The following is a 22,061-nucleotide window of genomic DNA, read 5'->3' on the forward strand; positions in this document are numbered from 1 at the left end:
AAAGCCAAAATTGTTTAACTGATAACAAAACAATGAATAAAGTAAGACAGACTGGCTCCCAACCTCATTTGCTTTGAGTGATGTGGTTGGATGTAGTGATTACGCATCCACTTGTTCACATACTCAACTAAGAATGTGAACACCAGACAAATAAGTCCAATCATCTGCTGACAAGTTGACCTGAAACACATCCAACAACAACCACTGTCCAAAAAGAGTCAGGAATTCTACAAGGAGAACGTGTGATTAGCGCCGGTGCGAATGCTTGTGGCTCACAGAGTCACTGCGGTCATAGCGTGTTCAAGTGCCTTAGGAGTAATCCCATCAATCTACGTCAAAATCACGGCAGGCCTGTGAAAGCCAGAACAGCTGGCGAAGTCTCACGCAGCTAAACAGAGCACATGATGGGCATCGCTCAGGCCACGGAGGTTAAAGCCTTCGGTACAATAAGCTTTTCTGTGGCGAGTAAATGAAAGCCACTTCAGGGCTTGAAGACCGTGGTGAAAGGGCACAGCTGTTGAATGCAGTGTCATAAAAACCAAGAGTTACAACCATGATTAATGATGAAGCTCTCTACAAGGACAAGCCACCTTCAATCTGACAGGTTTCACTCTTCTTCAATTTTATGAGCACAAAAAGGAAAGTTCAAGCTTCAATTGAGGTTTAAAAGCAATAGACGTGTATTTTAAAATGTTAATATATTTTACAATATTGCTGGTTTTACTGCACATAGCTCCTTTCAAAAACATTTTAAGAAACCTTACCAACCCCAAACTTTTGAACGGTAGTCTAAATAATTATCTCCACCAAATCATTTTCTTTTTTTATTCTGCGATATAAAGCCCTTGTACAGAGACATTCATTCTGAACACTCAGTCTGAGATCCACAGTACATTCCTTCAAGGTCATGGTTCTTCAAAAACAATGTTGTTAGAAAAGGCCTTTCAACAGTACGAGCTCTCCTCCGGCCTCACACCACTGCCGTCATTAGCAAAGTGCCAACATGACAATAGAAGGGGAATTCTTCTAGATTTATTATGAGTGTGACAGAACCTCGGCTAATTCACCAGAGCTCCAGTCTTTGAAGCTGTGTTTCTCCACCCTGCGTTCATGCCTGAATCGCATAAATCTTCAACCACCGCCACACTTTGTTGTGGGTCGAAAGAATCTCTGCTTGATGATGACACACTCTTTGACTTATTTTCATGTTTGAAAGAGAAAGGGAGAAAGTGAAAGATGTCTTTTACTGTAAGTATACTATAACCTCACTCATCCTGAAATGATTAATTACATTTTACATAGGTATTCTTTAATTCAGGGGTGCAAAACTCATGCTGTGTCCCAATTCGCCAACTCGTACTACGCCCTAAACGTAGGTTATGCACTGTTTTTGTGAAGAAAAACTACATGCTTTTGAGTGTGTAGCAGAATAGTAGGCAAGCTTCGATATAATTGCATCTTTAATGGACAGCTCTGTCGCTCAGTAACATGTATCCTGTCACCGCCCAAACTGTCAATCATCTTGTCAGTTAAAATCCGCAACAAACAATTTAATTTAATTTCCCACCATATCTGAGAGACATGTATTAACACGTTGATCTGCCAGCTATCGTTCAGACTTTCCCTTTAACAGACAACTGGAATTGGAATCGGACATGGTCACGATCTACAGGATCATTATGATAAATATTGAAACTTATTCAAATTATTCAAACAAAATAAGGAGATCAATCTAAGCAGGTAATTTACAATATAAGAATAATTGTAGTGTGATTTTTCAGTTGAGAGCTGCTGGTCACAGTTGACCGTTGATCCAGAGTCAGGCAAGCTGAACAAACAGCAAGAGCCTATCTGCCCTTTCCAGACACACAAACACACACTTTTATACATGCTTACATGTGCATCTGTACACGTGTCACTGAGACCACAATACGACAGCACAATTTGCATCCCTTCAAGAGCAATTAAACCTGAAAAGGACCCAAACCACCACCTGAAACGTTAATATGTTTTATTGAAATGCCAGGAAAGCGTCTCAAACCTCAAGCTCCTCGGTTTCAGATATCGGATTTGAAGGAGAATGATGCTGTTAAATGGAATTGCCATCTTTAACCTGAGGGGAACTGTGGGATAGAGTGGGCGTAATTCCTACTGAAAGATTTACTCTGTAAAGAATTCACTGTATATCAACACTGAATAAATGGTTTATGCTCTCTGGCAGGAGATGATGGAAGGCGTTTGTGGGCGATTAGGAAAGCCCAGATAATGAATTATAAAACAAATTATATAAATGATATTAATTATGATTAATAAACATCAAATCTTAAATTTACAGCATAAAGATTAATATTGCATATAACCTTTCAGCGACACAATAAAACCAGCCAAAATATTTAAGACGCACACAAGTGATGTAGATGTGTAGAACTTCTAAGCGGTTGAATTCCATGAGTTTTTGTGGGATTGCGGCCCACTCACGAGTCTTTAATATCTCATGATGACAGGATTTATTATAGGCCTTTATTAGTTTTTTATGGCTGATTCCAATTGCTGATCTATTTATTTATTTATGAGCAAATGGGACGGTTCCGATACCAGCATTTTTATTTTATTTTTATTTTTTGTTAATTACATTAACTAATTGTTAACTAATTTATTTGTTGTATATTTGCTATATTACAGGCCAAAAATATCTGTAGGCATTTGAATTGAAAGGCAACCAAAGCATTTTAATCACGATCCAAACAAAGATGCTACACACATGTAGCACGAACAGTTGCTTTTTATTTAAATCAGATTGTATAATTTTAAGATTTAAAGCAAAACAAAATATTGTTTGGACTTTAGCTTTGTGAAATGATGCTACATAAAACATACCTGCACAAATCAAATACAGCAGATGAACTGAATGAAAATACAAATTCACTCTCTGTCAGTAGGTGGCGCTTAAAGGAACACTCCACCGTTTTTTGAAATAGGGCTTATTCACCTTCTTTCCTACATTTAGATAGGTGGGCAAATGCATTTTTGTCTCAGTGCATGCATTGTTTTAGTTTGACAGGGTCGGCGCTAGCTTAGCTTAGCATAATGAATGGAATCCTTTGTTGCCAGCTAGCATGTCCTGAGTAAAAGTGATAAAAAAAATAAATAAAAAATCACCTAATTACTTCTTGTGGCCTGCGTATTCACAACGAGTACAAATAGCGATGCAGATTAACACTAGGCAATTTCCTAGGCAGATATTGACTTATATATTAAGGACTATATTAGGGGGAAGCACAGGCGAAGCACTGCTACTTGGGCGTGATATCTCTGCGCCCAAGTAGCAGTGCTTCGCCTGTGCTTCCCCCTAATATAGTCCCAAGTCAATATCTGCATAGGAAATCACCTAGTGTTAATCTGCATCGCTATTTGTACCTGTTGTGTATACGCAGGCCACAAGAAGTAATTAGGTGTTTTTTTTTATTTTTTTTATATCACTTTTACTCAGGACATGCTAGCTGGCAACAAAGGATTCCATTCATTATGCTAAGCTAAGCTAGCGCCGACCCTGTCAAACTAAAACAATGCATGCACAGAGACAAAAATGCATTTGCCCACCTATCTAAATGTAGGAAAGAAGGTGAATAAGCCCTATTTCAAAAAACAGTGGAGTGTTCCTTTAAAAATGCCATCGAAACTTTTCTGAAGACAGTCATTCATTTAAAACCTCACCCCGACTTCAATAATATTTAAATATTTCTACCAATATTTCGAGCACCATAAGCGGTGAGCTTGCTGTGCCTGGTACAGTGTTATCTCTGCGTTTGTCTTTAGCGTGTCCCATCTCTGGCCTGTCCTGTTTACAGACTTCGTAATATTTCCACACAAAAGACATTTTGGGAAATGATTGCAAAGCAGTTTGTGTGTAAATCTGGTACAAAGATTAAAAATAAAATAAAACAAAATGAGGTATGAATGATCTGTAATTCCTGGTTAAACCTTATTGCTTACTGAGGTTGTGACTTTAGTGCATTACCGTTCGTAATACAGCTTAATAATGAAATATTTAGTTTACACGTCAGGCTGGATTGAAGTTTTGTGCTTTGTGCTTTTTCACTCTTTATACTCTCTGTCAAAACTCTGTGAAAACTCTTGAAAATTCAAACTTATTGTCTAACAGGAAAACAAAAAAACAATGTATTTTCAAAACCCTCTTTTGTCATCAGACTCTCTATAGGCCCATCACATAATCAAACCTGAACTTGTTTTTACTTGAGTCCTCGCTGAAGGGACTGTTGATTGGTGACAGCATAATTACAGGTCATAAAACAAATTGAAATATTTCATCAGAATGAGACGCATCTCATTAGAAAATACACATTCCACGCGGCTGTCAGTTTTTGGCTGACACGCAGGATGTAATACGATGATGTGATCCTTCAGGTTACGGAGAGCTCTTTTAACCCGTGTACGATTACAAAACACACTTCTTCATATCCCTGGTTTAACGTCATCGCAAAACAGATGTTAACTTCAGCCCTACTGTAATTCAGCAGACACCCACCTCTCTAACTCTCTACACAGTCCACATATTCACACAAAGCGCACACACAGATAAAATAAATAAAAACTGTGTGTGTGCGTGTGCGTTTGAGAGAAAGAGAGAGCGGGAGAAAGAGAGTATGTGCTTTCCGTACATAATAAAACACATTTTGTGGTGAAAAACATGGAAATAATGTGTCGTTTTTATCCTATTGTTTACTGTATATATTTGCCAGGTCAGTGTCCTTGTGGGTTTTGGTTCTTTTGCTGTTGTTGGCTTTAAAGGAGAACTCCGGTCAATTTTAACATTGAGCTAATTTTTTTTGTAAATTTGGAGTGCTGTCAGTACAGAGAACAACGACAAAAATCGGTGTTGCCTACACCGTGTTATCCTCTTTTTAAAATTTGCACCCTGTTGACTTCAATGGGGCAAGTTTTAAACCTGCTTTTAGCCTCTTAACATCCTTGATGTGTCATTACAAGTACCCAGCCATTGTGAGTGATTCCTTCAGAGTAAACACGGGTGAATCTGACTGCAGTAGATGTGAAAGATGTGGATAAAAATGAAGTTAATTCGGCCAGCGCACATACCTGTATTTACTTCCCGTTTTCGGTCGAAGACCACAGTAGTCGATTGTCGAGTTTGGGCGCATGATCGTACGTACTAAACCTATGCGCGTGAACTCGACAATCGACTACTGTGGACTTCGACCGAAAACAGGATGTAAATACAGGTATTTGCGCTGGCTGAAATAACATCACTTTTATTCATATCTTTCACATCTACTGCAGTCAGATTCACCCGTGTTCACTCTGAAGGAATCACTCACATGGCTGGGCACTTGTAATGACACATGAAGGATGTTAAGAGGCTAAAAGCAGGTTTAAAACTTGCCCCATTGAAGTCAACAGGGTGCAAATTTTAAAAAGAGGATAACACGGTGTAGGCAACACCGATTTTTGTCGTTGTTCTCTGTACTGACAGCACTCCAAATTTACTAAAAAATTAGCTCAATGTTAAAATTGACCGGAGTTCTCCTTTAAGGACCTTTTGAATAACTGAAATCATTTGGCGAAGGGATATGGAACTGTAATGAGGTCAAGACCTGCCTGGAACTACTTTAGCCGTACTTTACCCTGAAAATAATTACACACCTAAGAACATACATAAACCAATCAGATTCAAGCATTCAACACCCCCGTAATATATTCCAGCTTTGAAAAGTTATTTAATAATAACTATATTTTATAATTTTATAATTATATATTTTAAATAGTCTTTTTTGGTAAATAACATTTTCCTTTTTAATGAAAGATGTATATACATTCAATTCTAAGACTAGCATAAAATAAAATAAAATAATATATTTTATAATTGTCTTTTTTGTAAATAACTTTTAATAAAAAAAAAAAACCTTCCATACTAAGACAAAATGAAATAAAATAATTATTATATATAATATTTAGTAATAACTTAAATATATTTTCTAAAGAAACCAGGAAATATTGGCAGATCCAGTACTAATCTGGAATTATGCAATCAGCCAATTACATATTATAATTATACATTAAAATATATTAATCCTTGTTCACGTACTTCATTAAACTTCTACTGAGGTACTTTATTTAAACTTCTACTGTAGTAGACTACATAGTTCTGGTCTATTCATCATGAAATGCAACAAAACCCTGGATGGATCTGGCTACACCTCTCAGACTGCAACGCCTCCATTTGCCATGTACGCTGCTGAGTAGTTATGCAGATTGGCTCAAGTACCATCTGCTTAACCAAACATATTGATATGAGGAGAAGAATTTCCATTCCTCCTCTCCCTCCCTCTGCTTCTTTGTATTTTTTTTTAAAATAAACACAGCTCTCAAAACAAAATCTGGAAGCGGTGGTCATGGTCACGATGGGGTCTATAATGCATTAGGTCTTTTAGCACACCAAATCTGCTGAAACACGAATGAAAAATGAGTCTGGCATCTTTTTTGCTACTTTCATATGACTAGAGACAACAGATGAAAGAAGAGTGTCCTGATGGTCAGCAACCATCACTAATGCGTCCAGTGCTGCCGGTCTGCCTTTGAACATTACGGGCAAACATCTATCATAAACACAATTTAAATATTCACCAACTGACCCATCACAGTGTCAGATGTTCATTCTGAATTCTGATGACTCTTAAATTGTCTTGCCATTATTTCAATTTATCTCCAGTTGACATACTCAACCAGTTGCATTAGAAATCGGCCAAAACAAAAGTTTCGTTTCTGCTTGTCTCTCGCTATTTAAAAGCACAAAAGAGAGGCCACGGCAAAAAGTAACTCGCACACCTCCCATTGTTTGTCTTCGAATTTCCAATTAGCATGTTAATTAGAATCAGTGTGTCCGTGAAGCGCCTGTCTTCATCATTCGCATTAGGAGCCGAAAGGATGTGCCACTCATTTCCTTATATCTACACCATCATAGCCACGGCAAAATAAGCTGTCCATCACAGCGCTTGTGAAATCGCCTTCCAAGCAGTTTTACTTTGTGAATATAAGACTTACATTTTATGAACCCTTTTGTGTTTCCCCGCAGCTTTAATCGCACTTTTCAGACACGTCTCGTGCTTCTGCAAATCCATTGAGGTTTCTTGCGCTCGCACACAAATATTCCCAAAATGACAAAGCTTCCCCTGTAGAAACCAGACTCGGTACTTGATTTCAATTTACACTTCATTATGACATCACATAACATAAAGAGTCCGACACCATCTGAAGCCTTTTCTGCCATAAAGCTGAATATAAATGGCAGTCATGCCTGTCCATTCCTTATTGTGGCCAATTGTTGCTTTGGTTCGTGCTCATAAAAACAGCTTCTAAAGCATATTTAGGTTGTGCTCAGAATTACACAGTATATATAATAATAAAAGACCTAGTGTCCTGAAAGTGCAGCCAATTATGTGTGACCGTCGAGTGATCTAGAAGGAGTGTGACGGGATTTGACATGATGAAAGCTAGCACTGCTCACCAAAAGTAAAAAACAATTCCATTTTCAAAGACACGCTGATGGAATTCCTTCTCTTATATGGCTTAGCTTCCAGGGGCAACTAGATTACAGAGGTCTGAAAAGCTATACTCCTTCTCAGTGTACAATCTCTTAGCTTTGACAAGCAGGCTAACACTGCACCACTAGCATCAGAGCAAAATAATGATTGCTTCCCAACACTCCTACAGCCCCATCTAGTAACCATACAGCCAGTAATATTTAGCTAATAACTAAAAAGCTAATGTAAACAAGGTTGAGGCCTAGCCAGGCTCACCTGCTGGAAAGGAAGTCAAGTTTCCATCTGCAAAGAATCACGTCAACAATCTAGTAGAATCCTAAGCCCTCCAGTGTATAGTTGTCATTTCCTTTTGTAAGTATTTTTCTAGATGTTATCCATGTTGTATGTCTCAATGACATGCAAGCAAACAACCAAATAAAGAAAAAAAAGAAAAAAAAGGTGTTCACTTCCTTCCTGTCACGTGAGGCTGTCAACTTCCTACCCCTATACTTCCAGGAAGCATGGCAAAGGAAAACCCTCCCAAAGAAAGGTCATTTTCATGTTACTAATAAGTATTTTTTGTTGACATATATATCTACATAACCATGAAGGTCTCTAGAATCATCCAAACAAAACAAATAGTTGCCGGTGGGCAAATGCCTTGTAAGTAAATATATCATGGTAAAATTGGGTGAAAATTGGATAATCATAATATAACATTATTGAAAAACAGATTTTTTTTCAGTACTTGACAAAAAGTAACTTTTATTGTTAGAATTGTGATTTCATTACATGTAGATATGAATACAACTGGAAAAACTTGTGAAATGATGTCTTTCAGTTAGTCAAATAGCAAATAGCAAATAGTGGTACTCTGCAGCCATCTACTGGTTAAAGTGATAATTTGTTACTTTTAAAACTGCATTTTCCAAAAGATGGGCAAAAAATCTTACACTAAACCATGTCAAATTATCCATGCTATCCCCATGAATGAAAGTTAGAAATGTGGGTCAGAAAGACCCCGGACAGCGCACAAGGGTTAAGACAAATGGATTTGTTGTTTGTTGTGTTTTCATATTCAAGAGATTATAAGCTAGATGCATCTTTTTTGGGTTCACATCAAATGTTCTTCGACTTTTATACATAATACATTTGTTTATGAATAAAGATTGATCTGTTGAAAGCAGTTATTTTGAGATAGATGCCAAATGTTCTCCTCCTATTCATATTTGACATTGAGGGGGTGCATACAACATATTTGCCCATCGGCAACTATAGTTGCCGCACATTCAAATACGATTTTCAAGAAAAAAAAAAAACCTGGGGAAAATAAATGCAGAACATTTTCACATAGGACACTATTAACACGACTATATGCATGAAACCATTCAGAAAAATTTGGGCACAAATGGGTTAACAGGCACAAATGGGTTAACAGTAGGGCTATGCTAATGTTAATCCATGGTTTGACCCCTGTTTTTGGTGAGTATTGTCCAATTTACATACCTCATCTTTAAACCTTGAGGTAAAAAGTATACTGCCCGTAGTGTCAGATAAGTAGAATGTCAAGACCAAGTCATTATCTTAACCCTACATATTGTACACAGCAGTGGTGTAAAGTATTTGAGTAAATGTAAGTAGTTTCGGTACTTAAAGATCTGTTTAGCTTCTTTGTATATTAGCACCTTTTACTTGACTGCATTTTTATGCCAAATATATGTGATGAGTAAAGCAATCACTTGTTACATTTTGCATGGCACCTAACTTCTTCTGCAACAGTTCATTTCTGCTGCAAAAGAAGTGATATCGCCATCTACAGGGCATTGCAGGTACTACATTTTGTCTGTTTTGCCTTTATTTGCCTGTTGTGTCGACCTCGATTTATTCCAACATTGAGGTGTTCAGTTTTATTATAATTGCTCTCCACACAAATTGACTGTTTCTTGTTTTTTACTGGCATGTCTCTTTGGGGCCATTTACACCACAGTGTTTTCAACTAAAAACAGAAAACTTTTTATGTGTTTTGGCCATTTTGAAGGCCTGAAAACAGGTATCAAAGTGTACGTTTTTGAAAACGATACCGTTATCGTCTCTGTGTAAACTACAAAAACGTGAATTTGTGAAAACACTGATGTAATGCGCATGTGTATTATGGCTGGGTTCCAGTCCAAAATTGTCATGCCCTACACTCACTAAATTCCCTCTGTCTCGTTCACTCGGATGTACGTCATCGCTTACGTTGCACGAGTGCCCACTACTGGCGGAAACTGCAATGGGCTGAATTGGAACGTCCTAAGCCCTTGATCACTTGGAATCAGCTGTGGAGTTGATTTATTTATTTTTCCCTTTAAGAATTTGTTTAATGCAGCATCCAAATGTTTATAGGTGTGTTTGGGTTGTTTTAAATTAAAAAATATATAATTAATATATAATAGAGTTGTTTGTTGTGGTGGTGATTAGACAAGATATGTGGTGACGTCACAATCGTATTGCATTGTGGGACATATAGGTGCCTGAAGTGTACATATGAAGTAGACTCGCCCCCTCGGTCAAAATCAAGGGAACGAGGGTCTGTCCATATAAACTTCCCTCGTCCACTTCACGAAGTGGAACGCACTTCAAAATGGCGGCAGGGATTCCCCCGAGGGGAAGTGCTTAGGGAAGTTCACAAGTGCTTGTCTAAAAGTGGACTGGAACTTCTATGTGTTCAGTCTACAGGAGTGTAGTGTGTCTTTACAAAGTGACATCGCCAACTACTGGCCTGGCATAAATAATACAGAGTTATTAGCCGTTTTCACGGATCAGTGTGAACAGGGATCATTTTGACAACATTATCGTCTGTGCACGAAAAACGCAAAGAAAAAACTTTTCCATTCATAGTACATCTTTGTCATGTAAATGTACTCCCAAGCTGCATTCACACTACCAGCGAATTTATATTTATGATGTTAATAAATGACATTCATGGATGTTATTCCATGTTGTAGACAACAAATCAGTTTCCTTGCCACTACAAACAAACATTTCGGAAGGAAAAGACTAAATATACAGTAAATGGAATCAATACATAGTGAGTGCTCTTTGCTCCACTGACTTTACTTCTATTAGTTGTTGCTCCCGAAATTAGCTCTTCATTTGAATAAAGTTAAAGATATCCCAACTTTTTCGAGTGGCTGGACACGACTACATCCTGTCGTCAACGGTCAGGAACGGTCAACACCAGGAAAAGGTGCCTTGAAGGAGACAGCGAGTCCATATGTGTGCGAAAATGAGGACACCTAGGGACTGTAAAGGAAAGCAAAATTTCCTTCAAAGGACTCCCTGATCTGGTTTTAACTCTGTAAGTTGTTTCCTGAGTAGACTTATGACCATATGACCCCCATCATATCCCAAGAGCCCCTGGGCCGCCCCCTTTCCTAACGCGCTGCCTCTCTAGCCTTTAATTTATTGGCTGTCTCTCATCCTCTCATTCCACCTGTTTTTTCGCTCCTGCCCGAGAAAGTTTCTATTCCTCACATGATTCACTACCCGCTAACACCGAGGTCAAATTCCTCTCGGCGGAAAGCGTGAGAGAGAGTCCAACTATTAAAAACTGCTCTCGATATTTTATTGAAAAAAAAGGGATTTTTGAAGTCGATATATCAGTCTGTCACTACGTCTATGTCATCAACACCAGGAAATTGCACAGAGCACATTGTGTTTTAAAAGAATATGCTGGTGATTACAATTTTCCCAGTTGACTTGGTAAATGCAATTTGATTGAAAAGGCCGCTTGAATTCAATTGTAGAAAACTGGATTGGTTCCACAGATGTTGTGAGGTTCAGACTTCCTCAGTAAGTGGCTCTGAGGTCTGACCTTGTGGAGCGTACAGTAATTGAGATTCACAGCTCATTGTTAGCTAATTAAAGACACCTCAAACCTCCTGGAGCCCAGAGAGAGAGAGAGAGAGAGAGATTGAGAGAGAAAGAGCAGCAGACATGAACAGTGACCTCTAAATGAGAGACGGTGCATCTGGGTCCTTATTTTAATTAGCAGCTGGCCAATCACACAAGTCTTTATTATTCTAATGCTCATTGTCTATGTTTAAGTCAAGACCACGCGTCGCTCACACACCTGCTCGAGCACACAGACACAATTATGGAAAGAATTACAAATTTACATGTAGTCAGTATGACAATCGTGCAAGGTTACATACAGGGATGTTTCTTTAACTATGGGCACTTTTGGCAAATACATATTTTTGTCCTCAATAAAATGTTCACAAATGATATTTCACTTGATTTACCTTCTATGCTTTCTTCACATATCATATTTCATATTTAATGTCAAACTCTCTGACAATGTTGTTTTCATAGTTCATTTTTAATTGTTGGTCAAAATGACATTGAAGCTGAAGGACCGTCAAAATTTGAGAACAAATTTAAGTAATTTCCACACTACTATATAGATATTGAAATGGTTTCTGATTTTTATATATATATATATATATATATATATATATATATATATATATATATATATATATATATACATATATATATATAGTATATTATATATCACATGATCCTTCAGAAATCATTCTGATAAGCTGATTTGCTGCTCAAGAAACATTTCTTATTATCAATGTTGAAAACAGTTGTAGACTTGGAATTAAGCTTTTATCCCCGTTGTTGAATCACGGGACCGAACACCAGTTATTATGTCAAGAGATCTCTCATTTATTATTAATTGTCAAGACATAGGAGAGAAAGACAATTTACTAGAGAGATAATGTCTTCATGCCTAGCTTTCTCTGAGCCCGTACACAAAGATTGGGCGTTTATATGTTGACCAAAGGAACTTACATTATCCTTACAAGGTAGAAAAGCATGTTGTTCATGTTTAAAATAGATGTATACATTATGATACACAGTTCTTTCTTATAGAGAATACTTCAGTCATCATTTTCATAGCCTCTCATAGGAGAATATATGCTACATTGCATGTCTCTGACATGTAATCCTCGCACACGTTTTCATGCTCACTCTGATTCATGCACTTCAAATTTCACAAAATACATAATACAACTGATTATGAATACTAATAAAAAATAATAATACTGAAAAATAATATTAAACAATAAAACTGTAGTCTTCACTTGTGCTGCTTAATACTTTTGTGGAAACCGTGATAGTTTTTTTTTTTTTTTTTCTTAGATGAATACAATTTATTTGAAATAGACATATTTTGTAATAAAATGCAATAAAGTCTTTAAACAATAGAGACAGATTGGAAATTAGAGGAAGATTGCAACTACGAGCTTGTAAACCAAACAGCTCAAATGTGTCAGCACACACATCACATTTTCTAACATACAAAATGTATTTTCGAATTGAGAACAAGCAAACAGGTATAAGTGAAAGTGTAAAAAAGTGCCTGCTTCATACTGTACACATCCGTAGCTGGAAGGACTAGGTAATGCAAGAAAATTATTTAGGCGACCTTGAGAGAGTCAGTCGAATAGACATACAGTAAGATTTAATTATTATATCTGCCTTCATCCTTTATTCTTCTGCTTCACTCTCCTTAGCAAACACATTCCCGTGAGCTTTCACAAGCATAAGCGTGTCCGTTTCTTCACTTAGTGAGATAATATTGTTCCTCAACAATCACTGAAATGATGTTTTCATACAACAGCCACCAAGGGAAATAAAATCCACCTAACTTTAGACAGAACATTCTAGCAGAAGGACCAAATATTCACTCTGTTGTCTCAACAAGACCTGACAGCGAGGACACAATGTTTGTTTTATTTATCAAGTCCACTCAACTTTCCCAGAGCACCTCGTCCTCTTTTCCCTTTGTGTTTGTCCTCTTGCAAAACACAAGCCAGAATTGTGTTTGTTTGTGTTCATCTGGTTAACAGTGCATTTGAGCTTACTTACAGGTTATGACAGCAGCCTGCCCAGCTGCTGAGTGTGGCTGGCGTTATCGCTTTTAAAGGTGAGCTGTGCTCACGCATGTAATTGCAGCATAGAGCATGTGCGGCTAAATGGACGGTTTATGAGCGAGCATCATTAGACCGCACATCAGACACCACTTCCTGAACGCTGGTAGGTAATGGAAGGATGCTCATTTTATTTTCAAAAGCTTTCTGCTGTAGCGTAGGCATTAGTAAAAGAGGGTAGCATTATAAAGTAGAAAACAACACTGTGGTAAATCAAAATGAAAATGGGCCGAGGATAGATCCCTGAGGAATGCCACTGATAAATTTCACACATATCTGAGGTTTTCTTTTATAACACCATCCAGTGTTTCATTTTCAGTAGGTTTCTACCACTGTTCTCTAAGATCTTTATATCTTCACCAAAAATGATGTAGCAGTCATGTACAATTCCCCAACAGACCACTAGGGGCTGTGTCTTAATGTCTTAATTTCATATATCAGTACAGGTGTGTGTGTGTGTGTGTGTGTGTGTGTGTGTGTGTGTGTGTGTGTGTGTGTGTGTGTGTGTGTGTGTGTGTGTGTGTGTGTGTGTGTGTGTGTGTGTGTGTGTGTGTGTGTGTGTGTGTGTGTGTAATAAAATATCAAATGTAAAAAAATATATATGTGTATGGAAACCATCATAATTTTTAACAAACAGATAAATTTACAATGCTTCATGGGATAAGTACTTAATTCACTATTAAGTAAGACGCTAGTTCACTGTTTACTGATAAAACACTTGTAAAACACTAGTCTTTTATCTTTTTCATTGTTTTGTTTTTCACTTTTCAAATACTCTTTCAAATATTTTTTTTTAGTCCAAATTAAAGTTTGAAATGTGGTTGATCTCGGAGCTGGTTGAAATCCCTAAAGAGAAAATGAATTATCTTGACCTGTGCCACATGTTACAAAGGTAAACATCTAATTATGTTACATATTGTTAAAATAGAATCTTGTTTTATGCTTCACCTTTTCCAAATCTGAACCTATGCAGGATAGTGGACACAAATAAAGCATTTTGTGAAAAACTTTTCCAAAAGTACCAAGCTGTTTTCTGTCTTCTTGAAATGTGGACACCAGATGCTTGTTTTTCCAGAAACATAAGGATGTTGCTAAAAAAAACCTCATTGACCTTCTTGCTTGTTAAAATAACAAATTATACTCTAAGTAAACTAAGTACAACTAAATAAAACTGACGATAAAACTCCTCAGCTCATCTCCAGCGCGCACCTGTGAATGAACGAGCACCTGACTCTACTTTCACACCATCGTAGTTCACAGAGAGAAGAGGTCAAGAAACAGATGGTCGCAAGCGTGAAACCACATGGAACCCCAATGTTGAAACTCAAACAACTCAAACCACATTGGGCCACATAGACAGTAACCAGCACATGATTTATGAAGCCTCCGGATCAACACAAGGCCAGTAACACTGACCAGAGAACATTTGGTCTATGCACACATTTATAACAGAAACAATATGTAATGCTGTTGAATGAAACGCTAAAATATCTGATTTAACTTAGATTTTAAAGAGACCGCATTAAGGCCTTTTAAAAAGTCTTGCTTTTGTTATAGGCTCTACTAGAATAGGTTTTCATGCTTGAATGTTAAAAAAACATTATTTTTTCACATTTTTGACATTGTTGAAGCAGCTTCCCAGTCTGTCAGTAACGCTCTGTTTAGTTCCTGTCTCTATGAAGCTCCCCCGTCTGAAATGCACAAAGGTTGGGCGGCTTGACCAATGTATTGTGATTGGTCAACTGTTTCCAGCATTTTTCAGAAATGTCACGCCCCCTAACCATAACCGTGAGTTTACTAACACACTACTAACTCAACTCAACCAGGCCTCGCCCCTTTATTCTGCATATGCCTTGGACGGGGATTATTTAAATGAGGAATATTGAGATGTGTTCGTTCCTTGAAGAAAAATCAAGACTACAATTGAGGCGTTTCAGGGAGTTCAGAAACAGTACTTACTGATAGAGAGAACAACTCGCTTTGGAGTGACTTTGTAACTTTACAGACCTATTTTGTGCTCAAATAGCAACATTATACACACTAAAGGAAGCTGAAAATGTAAAAGCATAATAGGTCCTCTTTAATACCAAAATGCATTCTGCCAGGATATCTCCAGAAGAGGCTGGGATTCAGATCAGCAATCACCAAGAAGACTCTTTGGCAGTCAATCAACTTCACCACTAAGAGTCAACTGACAATCTTAAGAGTTGATAGTGTTCTGATGATAAGTACAGGCCTTCCATCCTCTGCACTTGCATCTAAACATCACTAATGGACATCTTAAGTGTACATGCTTTTACTGAGCTCTCACACGCTGCTCATCACTGATCACTCAGAAGAGCAGGAGGAGAATTGTATACAGCAAACCGCTCTGTTTGCTTCTGTACTGTCAACCAGTCATAATGAAACATTCAATGAAGAGTTTAATACCTCATTTGTAAAGCTGAATACAGTCAGTGAATTACCATTCAAAACACATTTTACTTTCACAATAGAACATTTCTGATTGAAACAGCATATTCAGAGAAAAATCTAGTGGAATAAAATTGGGGTACATTTTGAAAGAAATTAATTCTTTTATTCAGCAAGGGTGCATTAAATTGATCAAAACTGACAGAAGAAACATTTAAAATGTTACAAAAGATTTATATTTCATGCTGTTCTTATCGGCTTACTCAAAAGTATTAAGCAGCACAACAGTTTACAACATTGATAATGATAATAAATGTTTCTTGAGCATCAAATCATCATATTAGAATGATTTCTGAAGGATCACGCGACACTGAAGACTGGAGTAATGATTCTGAAAATTCAGCTTTGCATTACAGGAAAACAGTTTTAAATTGTAATAATATTTCACAATATTTTTGATCAAAAAAATGCAGCCTTGGTGAGCATAAAATCTTTCTCTCAAAAACATACATTTTAGAGACAATAATGCCAGTTATTTCCGTAACGTTTACTCTTCCAATGAAAATAGCTCCACACAAAGCCAAAGTTCCTGCACTGAAATACGAAATATGCACACTTTTGGAATGCCAATTAAATGATAGGAGATATCACTTAAATAAACCTCTATTATATCCATCATAAATTCAGGGATTTTAAAATGTATTAAAACCCCTATAATGCTGATCAAAACTCCACTGAAGACATTCAACAGATGCAGAGAAAACCACTGCGCTACAAGAATAACAAAACAAAAAGAGGCCACAGGAATGCTCCAAAATGTGTGGGACTTAATATACACTCATGTACTGAAAAACATACTGTATGTGAGAAGGAAGAAAAGGAAGTGATTAAGAGCAGGGCGGTTACTTACGAGACCTGTCCCCTTTCCATCTCCACCCACCCTTGTTTCTCCCCGGCTTGTCCCCATCCCAGCACAGCCCGAGTGCCGTCCAGACCCCCAGCAGCAGGAGGCTGATGGGTAACACCAGCCCTGTCCTCATCCCAGTACGTCTCCAGAGAGAAAGATCCACACGCGGCTTCACATCACATCCAGATAAGCCTCCAGCCTAGACGCTCCCAAAACCCTTCAGAGGTGTCGCTACAAACTGCACGCTGTTACTTTACCGCCAGAAGAAGATGAGTATCCCAGGTTCAGCAGTGCAATATTGATCTTTTCATCCCACCCAGTCACTCCAGAATATTTACTACCACACCAGCTCTCTAGACGCTTTCTAGCTTCAGTTCAAATCCAATTTGGACACAGAGGACTTGTGTGAAAATGAGAGTTGTCGTTGACAACAGCATGGCCAGGTGTCAGAGAGATATCGGCACACCGCTACTCCTCCGGAGAGCAGCGGTGGTCCCTGTTACAACCTCCTTTCCTCTCCTCTCCTCATCCCAGGCACCAGGGACAAGCTTCTGTTGATATGAAGAAACAGCAGATAAATCAAAAGTGGATGGCTGAGTCCTGCAGCCACAGCAACTGAGAGAGAGAGAGAGAGAGAGAGAGAGAGAGAGAGAGAGAGAGAGAGAGAGAGAGAGAGAGAGAGAGAGAGAGAGAGAGAGTGTGTGTGTGTGTGTGTGTGTGTGTGTGTGTGTGTGTGTGTGTGAGAGAGAGAGAGAGAGAAAGTCAATTCAAGCTAACAAGTGGCAAACGTTCCATTAAGGCAGCTCTTGTCAGTCGAGTTACAGCTCCTCTGAAGTGAGACACTCGTACAGTAAAGCTCCTTACTGTCCTCCTGGGACGCTCCTACTCAGAACTGCAATGTGATTTTACTCGCAATGTTTTCACTTCCTAACAACAAAAAGTTTAAGCCAGTAAGATTTCATGCTTTTGAAAGTCCCACCATAGCTGTATTTATTTGATCAAAAATACAATAAAAACTAGCCTAGAAATCTAGACGCACCCTAGCGGCAGCAAAATGTATTTTGCAGCCAGGGTAGTCTAGCAACTCTCCATTGACTTTTGGAGCTGTAAAAACCTAAATTGGGTCAGGCCAATCACATCGTGTATAGAGTAGGCGGGGGCGGGCTTAACATAATGACGACAGAGTCGCGACGGTTCCCTGCTACTTGAAAACAAAGAAGAGCTGCTGCTGGAGAACAGTCTTTCGAATCGGCTTTGGCCGCGACTCTGGAGGACTTGGAGTTTTTCTTAGAGAAAAGAGCATAGAACGGCACTTAAGTCATTCTTAAAAAAGGAAGATGTTTTTCGTGGTTTTGCCGGCCAGATTCAAAAGTTGAATCTATCAACTAACGTAAGCTCCGCTGTTGGGAAAACGCTCTGGTTGGTTGAAGCGCTGTCCTATTGCGTGCAGAGGGAATTTGAAAGACAGCCGTTTATCCCGCCCCTCGGATTGAGCCGTGTCTATGGTGAGTTGCCAGACCTAACATCTTGATGTAGGTCTGGCTTGTCAGGCTAAATAAAAACAGTAATATTGTGAAACATTATTTCAATTTGAAATAACTGTTTTCTATTTTAAAGACCCCCTGTGATAAAAAATCACATGTTGTTTATATGTCTATGTGGTGTTTTAATTACGCTTTAAGACAAACAATGTGTCAGTATCATTGCTGAGTAATTTCTCCTTAAAACTGCAATGTACCAATTAAGACAATCTCAAAAACGCGGTATTGAAACTGCCCGTTTCCTACTGTCACAAACATGTAACCAATCCCGTCAACCTGTAAGCGGGGCTGTTTGATAACGTAGTCAACCCAAAGGCTAATCATATCAATTACCGTCCAATGCTGTAAAGAGCGATACATAAAACACATCACCATTCTGATATATCAACTTGTAGACAAGCCTGTATAATTCACTCTTTCTCTTCTTCTTCTGAATCAGTTTCTGGTTCAAACATATGGCTGAATTAAACCAGCATTTCCACTTGCCATTGTGCAGCATTTACTACAGTAAAGCTGAGCGAGTGGATCTCTGAGCTGGTGTGAGTGAGTGGAGGCGGGGCTCATTTGCATAATCATGGCTTTGCATATACTAAATGAGGAAAGGGTGTAGAGTTACATTCAAGCTATTTTAAGGTATGAAGAAATTTTCACAGGAAAAAAATTGCTTAAATATGTCATTTTGATTATCAAAGATGAGTTTTAAGGGACACAATTATTGACTGCAGGGGGACTTTAATAGTAATAAATCAATAAAAAATTGTTTTGTTTTTTAACTTTCTATTCATAAATCCTAAAAAAAATAAAATCTATCTTGGTTTCCACAACAATATGATCTTAAGGATCATGTGACACTGAAGGCTGGAGTAACGATGCTGAAAAATCATCTTTGCCATCGCAGGAATATTGCAGGAATGTACATTGTGAAACAGGACAGATACGTATGTGTGTGTTTTGGTGAGTTTGGTGTTTTTAAGTCTCTTCCATATACAGATGCAGGCATACGCACACTGTTTCAATGAAAAAGTCATGCTCATAGCTCACGCCTTACAGGGTTTTATCCAGAAATCATTTTTGGTTCTCATAACAGTTCTGGGAATATTAGTTAACCACTGGAGAACGTTCAGCATACATTCTTATTACGTTGTCATGCAAAAAAACAACAACAAAAAAAAAAAAAAACTCCCTGCTATTCCCTGATCCCTGGTACACATATGTTCCCAAAATAACCAGACAGGAATCATATACTGACGTTATTCTGTGCTTTCTGGATAAACACTAAACCACATATTATCTGCTTGGAAAAGTGTGATAAAAATCAATGTATTTGAATTTCCGCTCGTTACTTTGATCAACTGAAATGAATGGAGATGGACATCAACACCTTTAGATGGTGCTTGTTGATGCTCTAAGCCCTTTCTTCATTTATTGATAGATTGAAAATATGTGGAAAGAGTAAAAGAGCTTGCATTAGCGGTTGATGAAGCCCTGCTTTGATGAAACTTTAATGATTACTCCTACCATGTAATTACTTTTATGAGGAAGCCAAGGACCCTGCGGCCTACTTTGTTACCATAGATGCTACATTACCATTATAATGCCATTTGCAAGTAATAAAGCAATTTCATGAACACACCAGTCTATCATGAGGGTGAAGAGAGAAACACTTTTTTAAAAATCCAATGTTCAACAGAAGATAATCTTAGTTAAAACGGCATAACAATTTACATATGCAAAATATACATATTCCATATATACCATATATACCATATATATATATATATATATATATATATATATATATATATATATATATATATATATATATATGAAGGAAATTAGTCATCCCTTTAAACAAGGTGATCTGAAGTGAATCAATTCATAAATTGTATTTCAACCATTAACAACTGTTCAGTGTTTTTGGCAGGACATCACCTACTTTGGATGTAAAATGTGTCTTGTAGGACCAAAAAAAGCCTGGAAGCAATAAGTAAAACAGCACTGGGCTGTGGCCTCCCTACAAAAGCTGTTGAGTTATTCTTCAGTTGACCTTGTCCACAATTGTGATTTAGAGTCACTCATTTGCCAACACACTCACACTCACAAAAAGAGCGAATGGAACTCCAGCGTCTCCACCCTGCCTTCAACCTCTTCCTCTGCTTTTACAATCCATCATCTAAGCTGTAAAAAAAAAACATATGGCCTCCCCAAACGTGCATTAACCTAAACTCTGTGATCATTTTACAGACAACACTTCTAACAAGAGAACAAAAAATTTGTGTGCGGGGTGTATATATATATATATATATATATATATATATATATATATATATATATATGGTTTGTTTGAGCTGCTCCCTCTACTGGACAGGGGTAAATTTGCATTTCCTTCAGCCTGAGGCTTATTTATTTCTCTTTTGGTGTGAAAGGGCCTTTATATTTGCCAAAATATATTTTATCTGACAAGCAAGCCCAGCCCAGGTGAAAGAGGCTGTATTATGTCCTTTTACAAAGTCTTTTTTGTTTTTGGGCTCTACTAGAATAGGTTTTCATGCCCGAATTATCAAAAAACACATAATTGTTTTGCATATTTGACAGTGTTGCAGCACCTCTCTTCCCAGTCTGTCAGTAACGCTCTGTTTAGTTCCAGTCTCTATAAAGCTCCTCCTTCTGAAAAGCACAATGTGCTCTGATTGGTCGGCTGGACCAGTGTGTTGTGATTGGTCAACAGCTTTGAGCGTGTTTCATAAATGTTTCACCCCCAACCATAACTGTGAGTTTCAACACACTATAACTCAACCAGGCCTCGCTCCATTAGATAGCGTATGTTAGCGTAATATTGTGACGTGTTCGTTCCCAGAAGAAAACTCAAGACTACAATTGAGGCGTTTCAGGGAGTTCAGAAACAGCGTGCACTGATATAGAGAATAACTCCCTTTGGAGAGACTTTTGCTCTGTAACTTTACAGACCTATTTCATGCTCAAACAGCAACATTACACACTAAAGAAAGTTGAAAATGTTAAAAAACATAATAGGCCCTCTTTAAATAACGAAAGAATAGATCCCATTGTCTTTAATCTGCAAATATGAAAATGTGACTGATTAGTATACAGTGAAATTTTAGAGTTACAGAAGATTCACTCGTTTTCAAAATCAGAAATTACACAGTTACCATGTTATAAAAAGTTGTAAATTAAATAACCAGTGAAATGTTACTAACAAAGTGTTTGACAGGAGAGGGCCTGCCATCACAACTGATATGCCCTGGGGAGCCCACACTACACTTGCTCTGTTCCCCCCAATCAATCAACTGTACCCTCCCCTGAAACAGATCCAGAGAGCCCGAATCAATTCACAGCTGATGTGGGCTGAAGGTTAATGCATGCAAGACCAGGCAAACAGCAGCCATTACTCATGAGGTGAGCGGGGTAATCATGAGGCTTGTTAGATTATCACAAGCTGCTTTATAGTTTGCCCTTACACAACGCCTTTCTTCTTCATTTAGAGACAAAGAGACGGGTCACCTTAGTAGAAGTAGAAGGTATACGAACATGAAGACCTGGACTCCAGGCATCATAGTTTGAGCATTTACATGGTTCATTTACATTTTCAGAAAAACTTTTTGTAATAGATAGTATGTCACGATGTATTAGAATGACA

General features: G+C 37.9%; 1 protein-coding gene across 3 annotated transcripts in view; it reads right to left on the reverse strand.

Moving 5' to 3' along the window:
- The window catches only part of robo1 (roundabout, axon guidance receptor, homolog 1), a 285,299-nt gene that overhangs the window by 189,634 nt on the left and 73,604 nt on the right, over positions 1–22,061 (reverse strand). Inside the window, exon 1 of one of the 3 annotated variants that reach the window (XM_079886418.1) lies at positions 16,866–17,107. The exons of the other annotated variants lie outside the window; for them this stretch is intronic. Coding sequence (XP_079742544.1) covers positions 16,866–16,995 — 130 coding nt within the window. The 5' untranslated portion in view covers positions 16,996–17,107. Of the gene's footprint in view, positions 1–16,865; positions 17,108–22,061 lie in introns of those variants that run through there. 3 annotated transcript variants of the gene reach the window in all.

This window comes from Squalius cephalus (assembly GCF_949319135.1).
Source record: "Squalius cephalus genome assembly, chromosome: 11".
NCBI classification, from domain to species: domain Eukaryota; kingdom Metazoa; phylum Chordata; class Actinopteri; order Cypriniformes; family Leuciscidae; genus Squalius; species Squalius cephalus.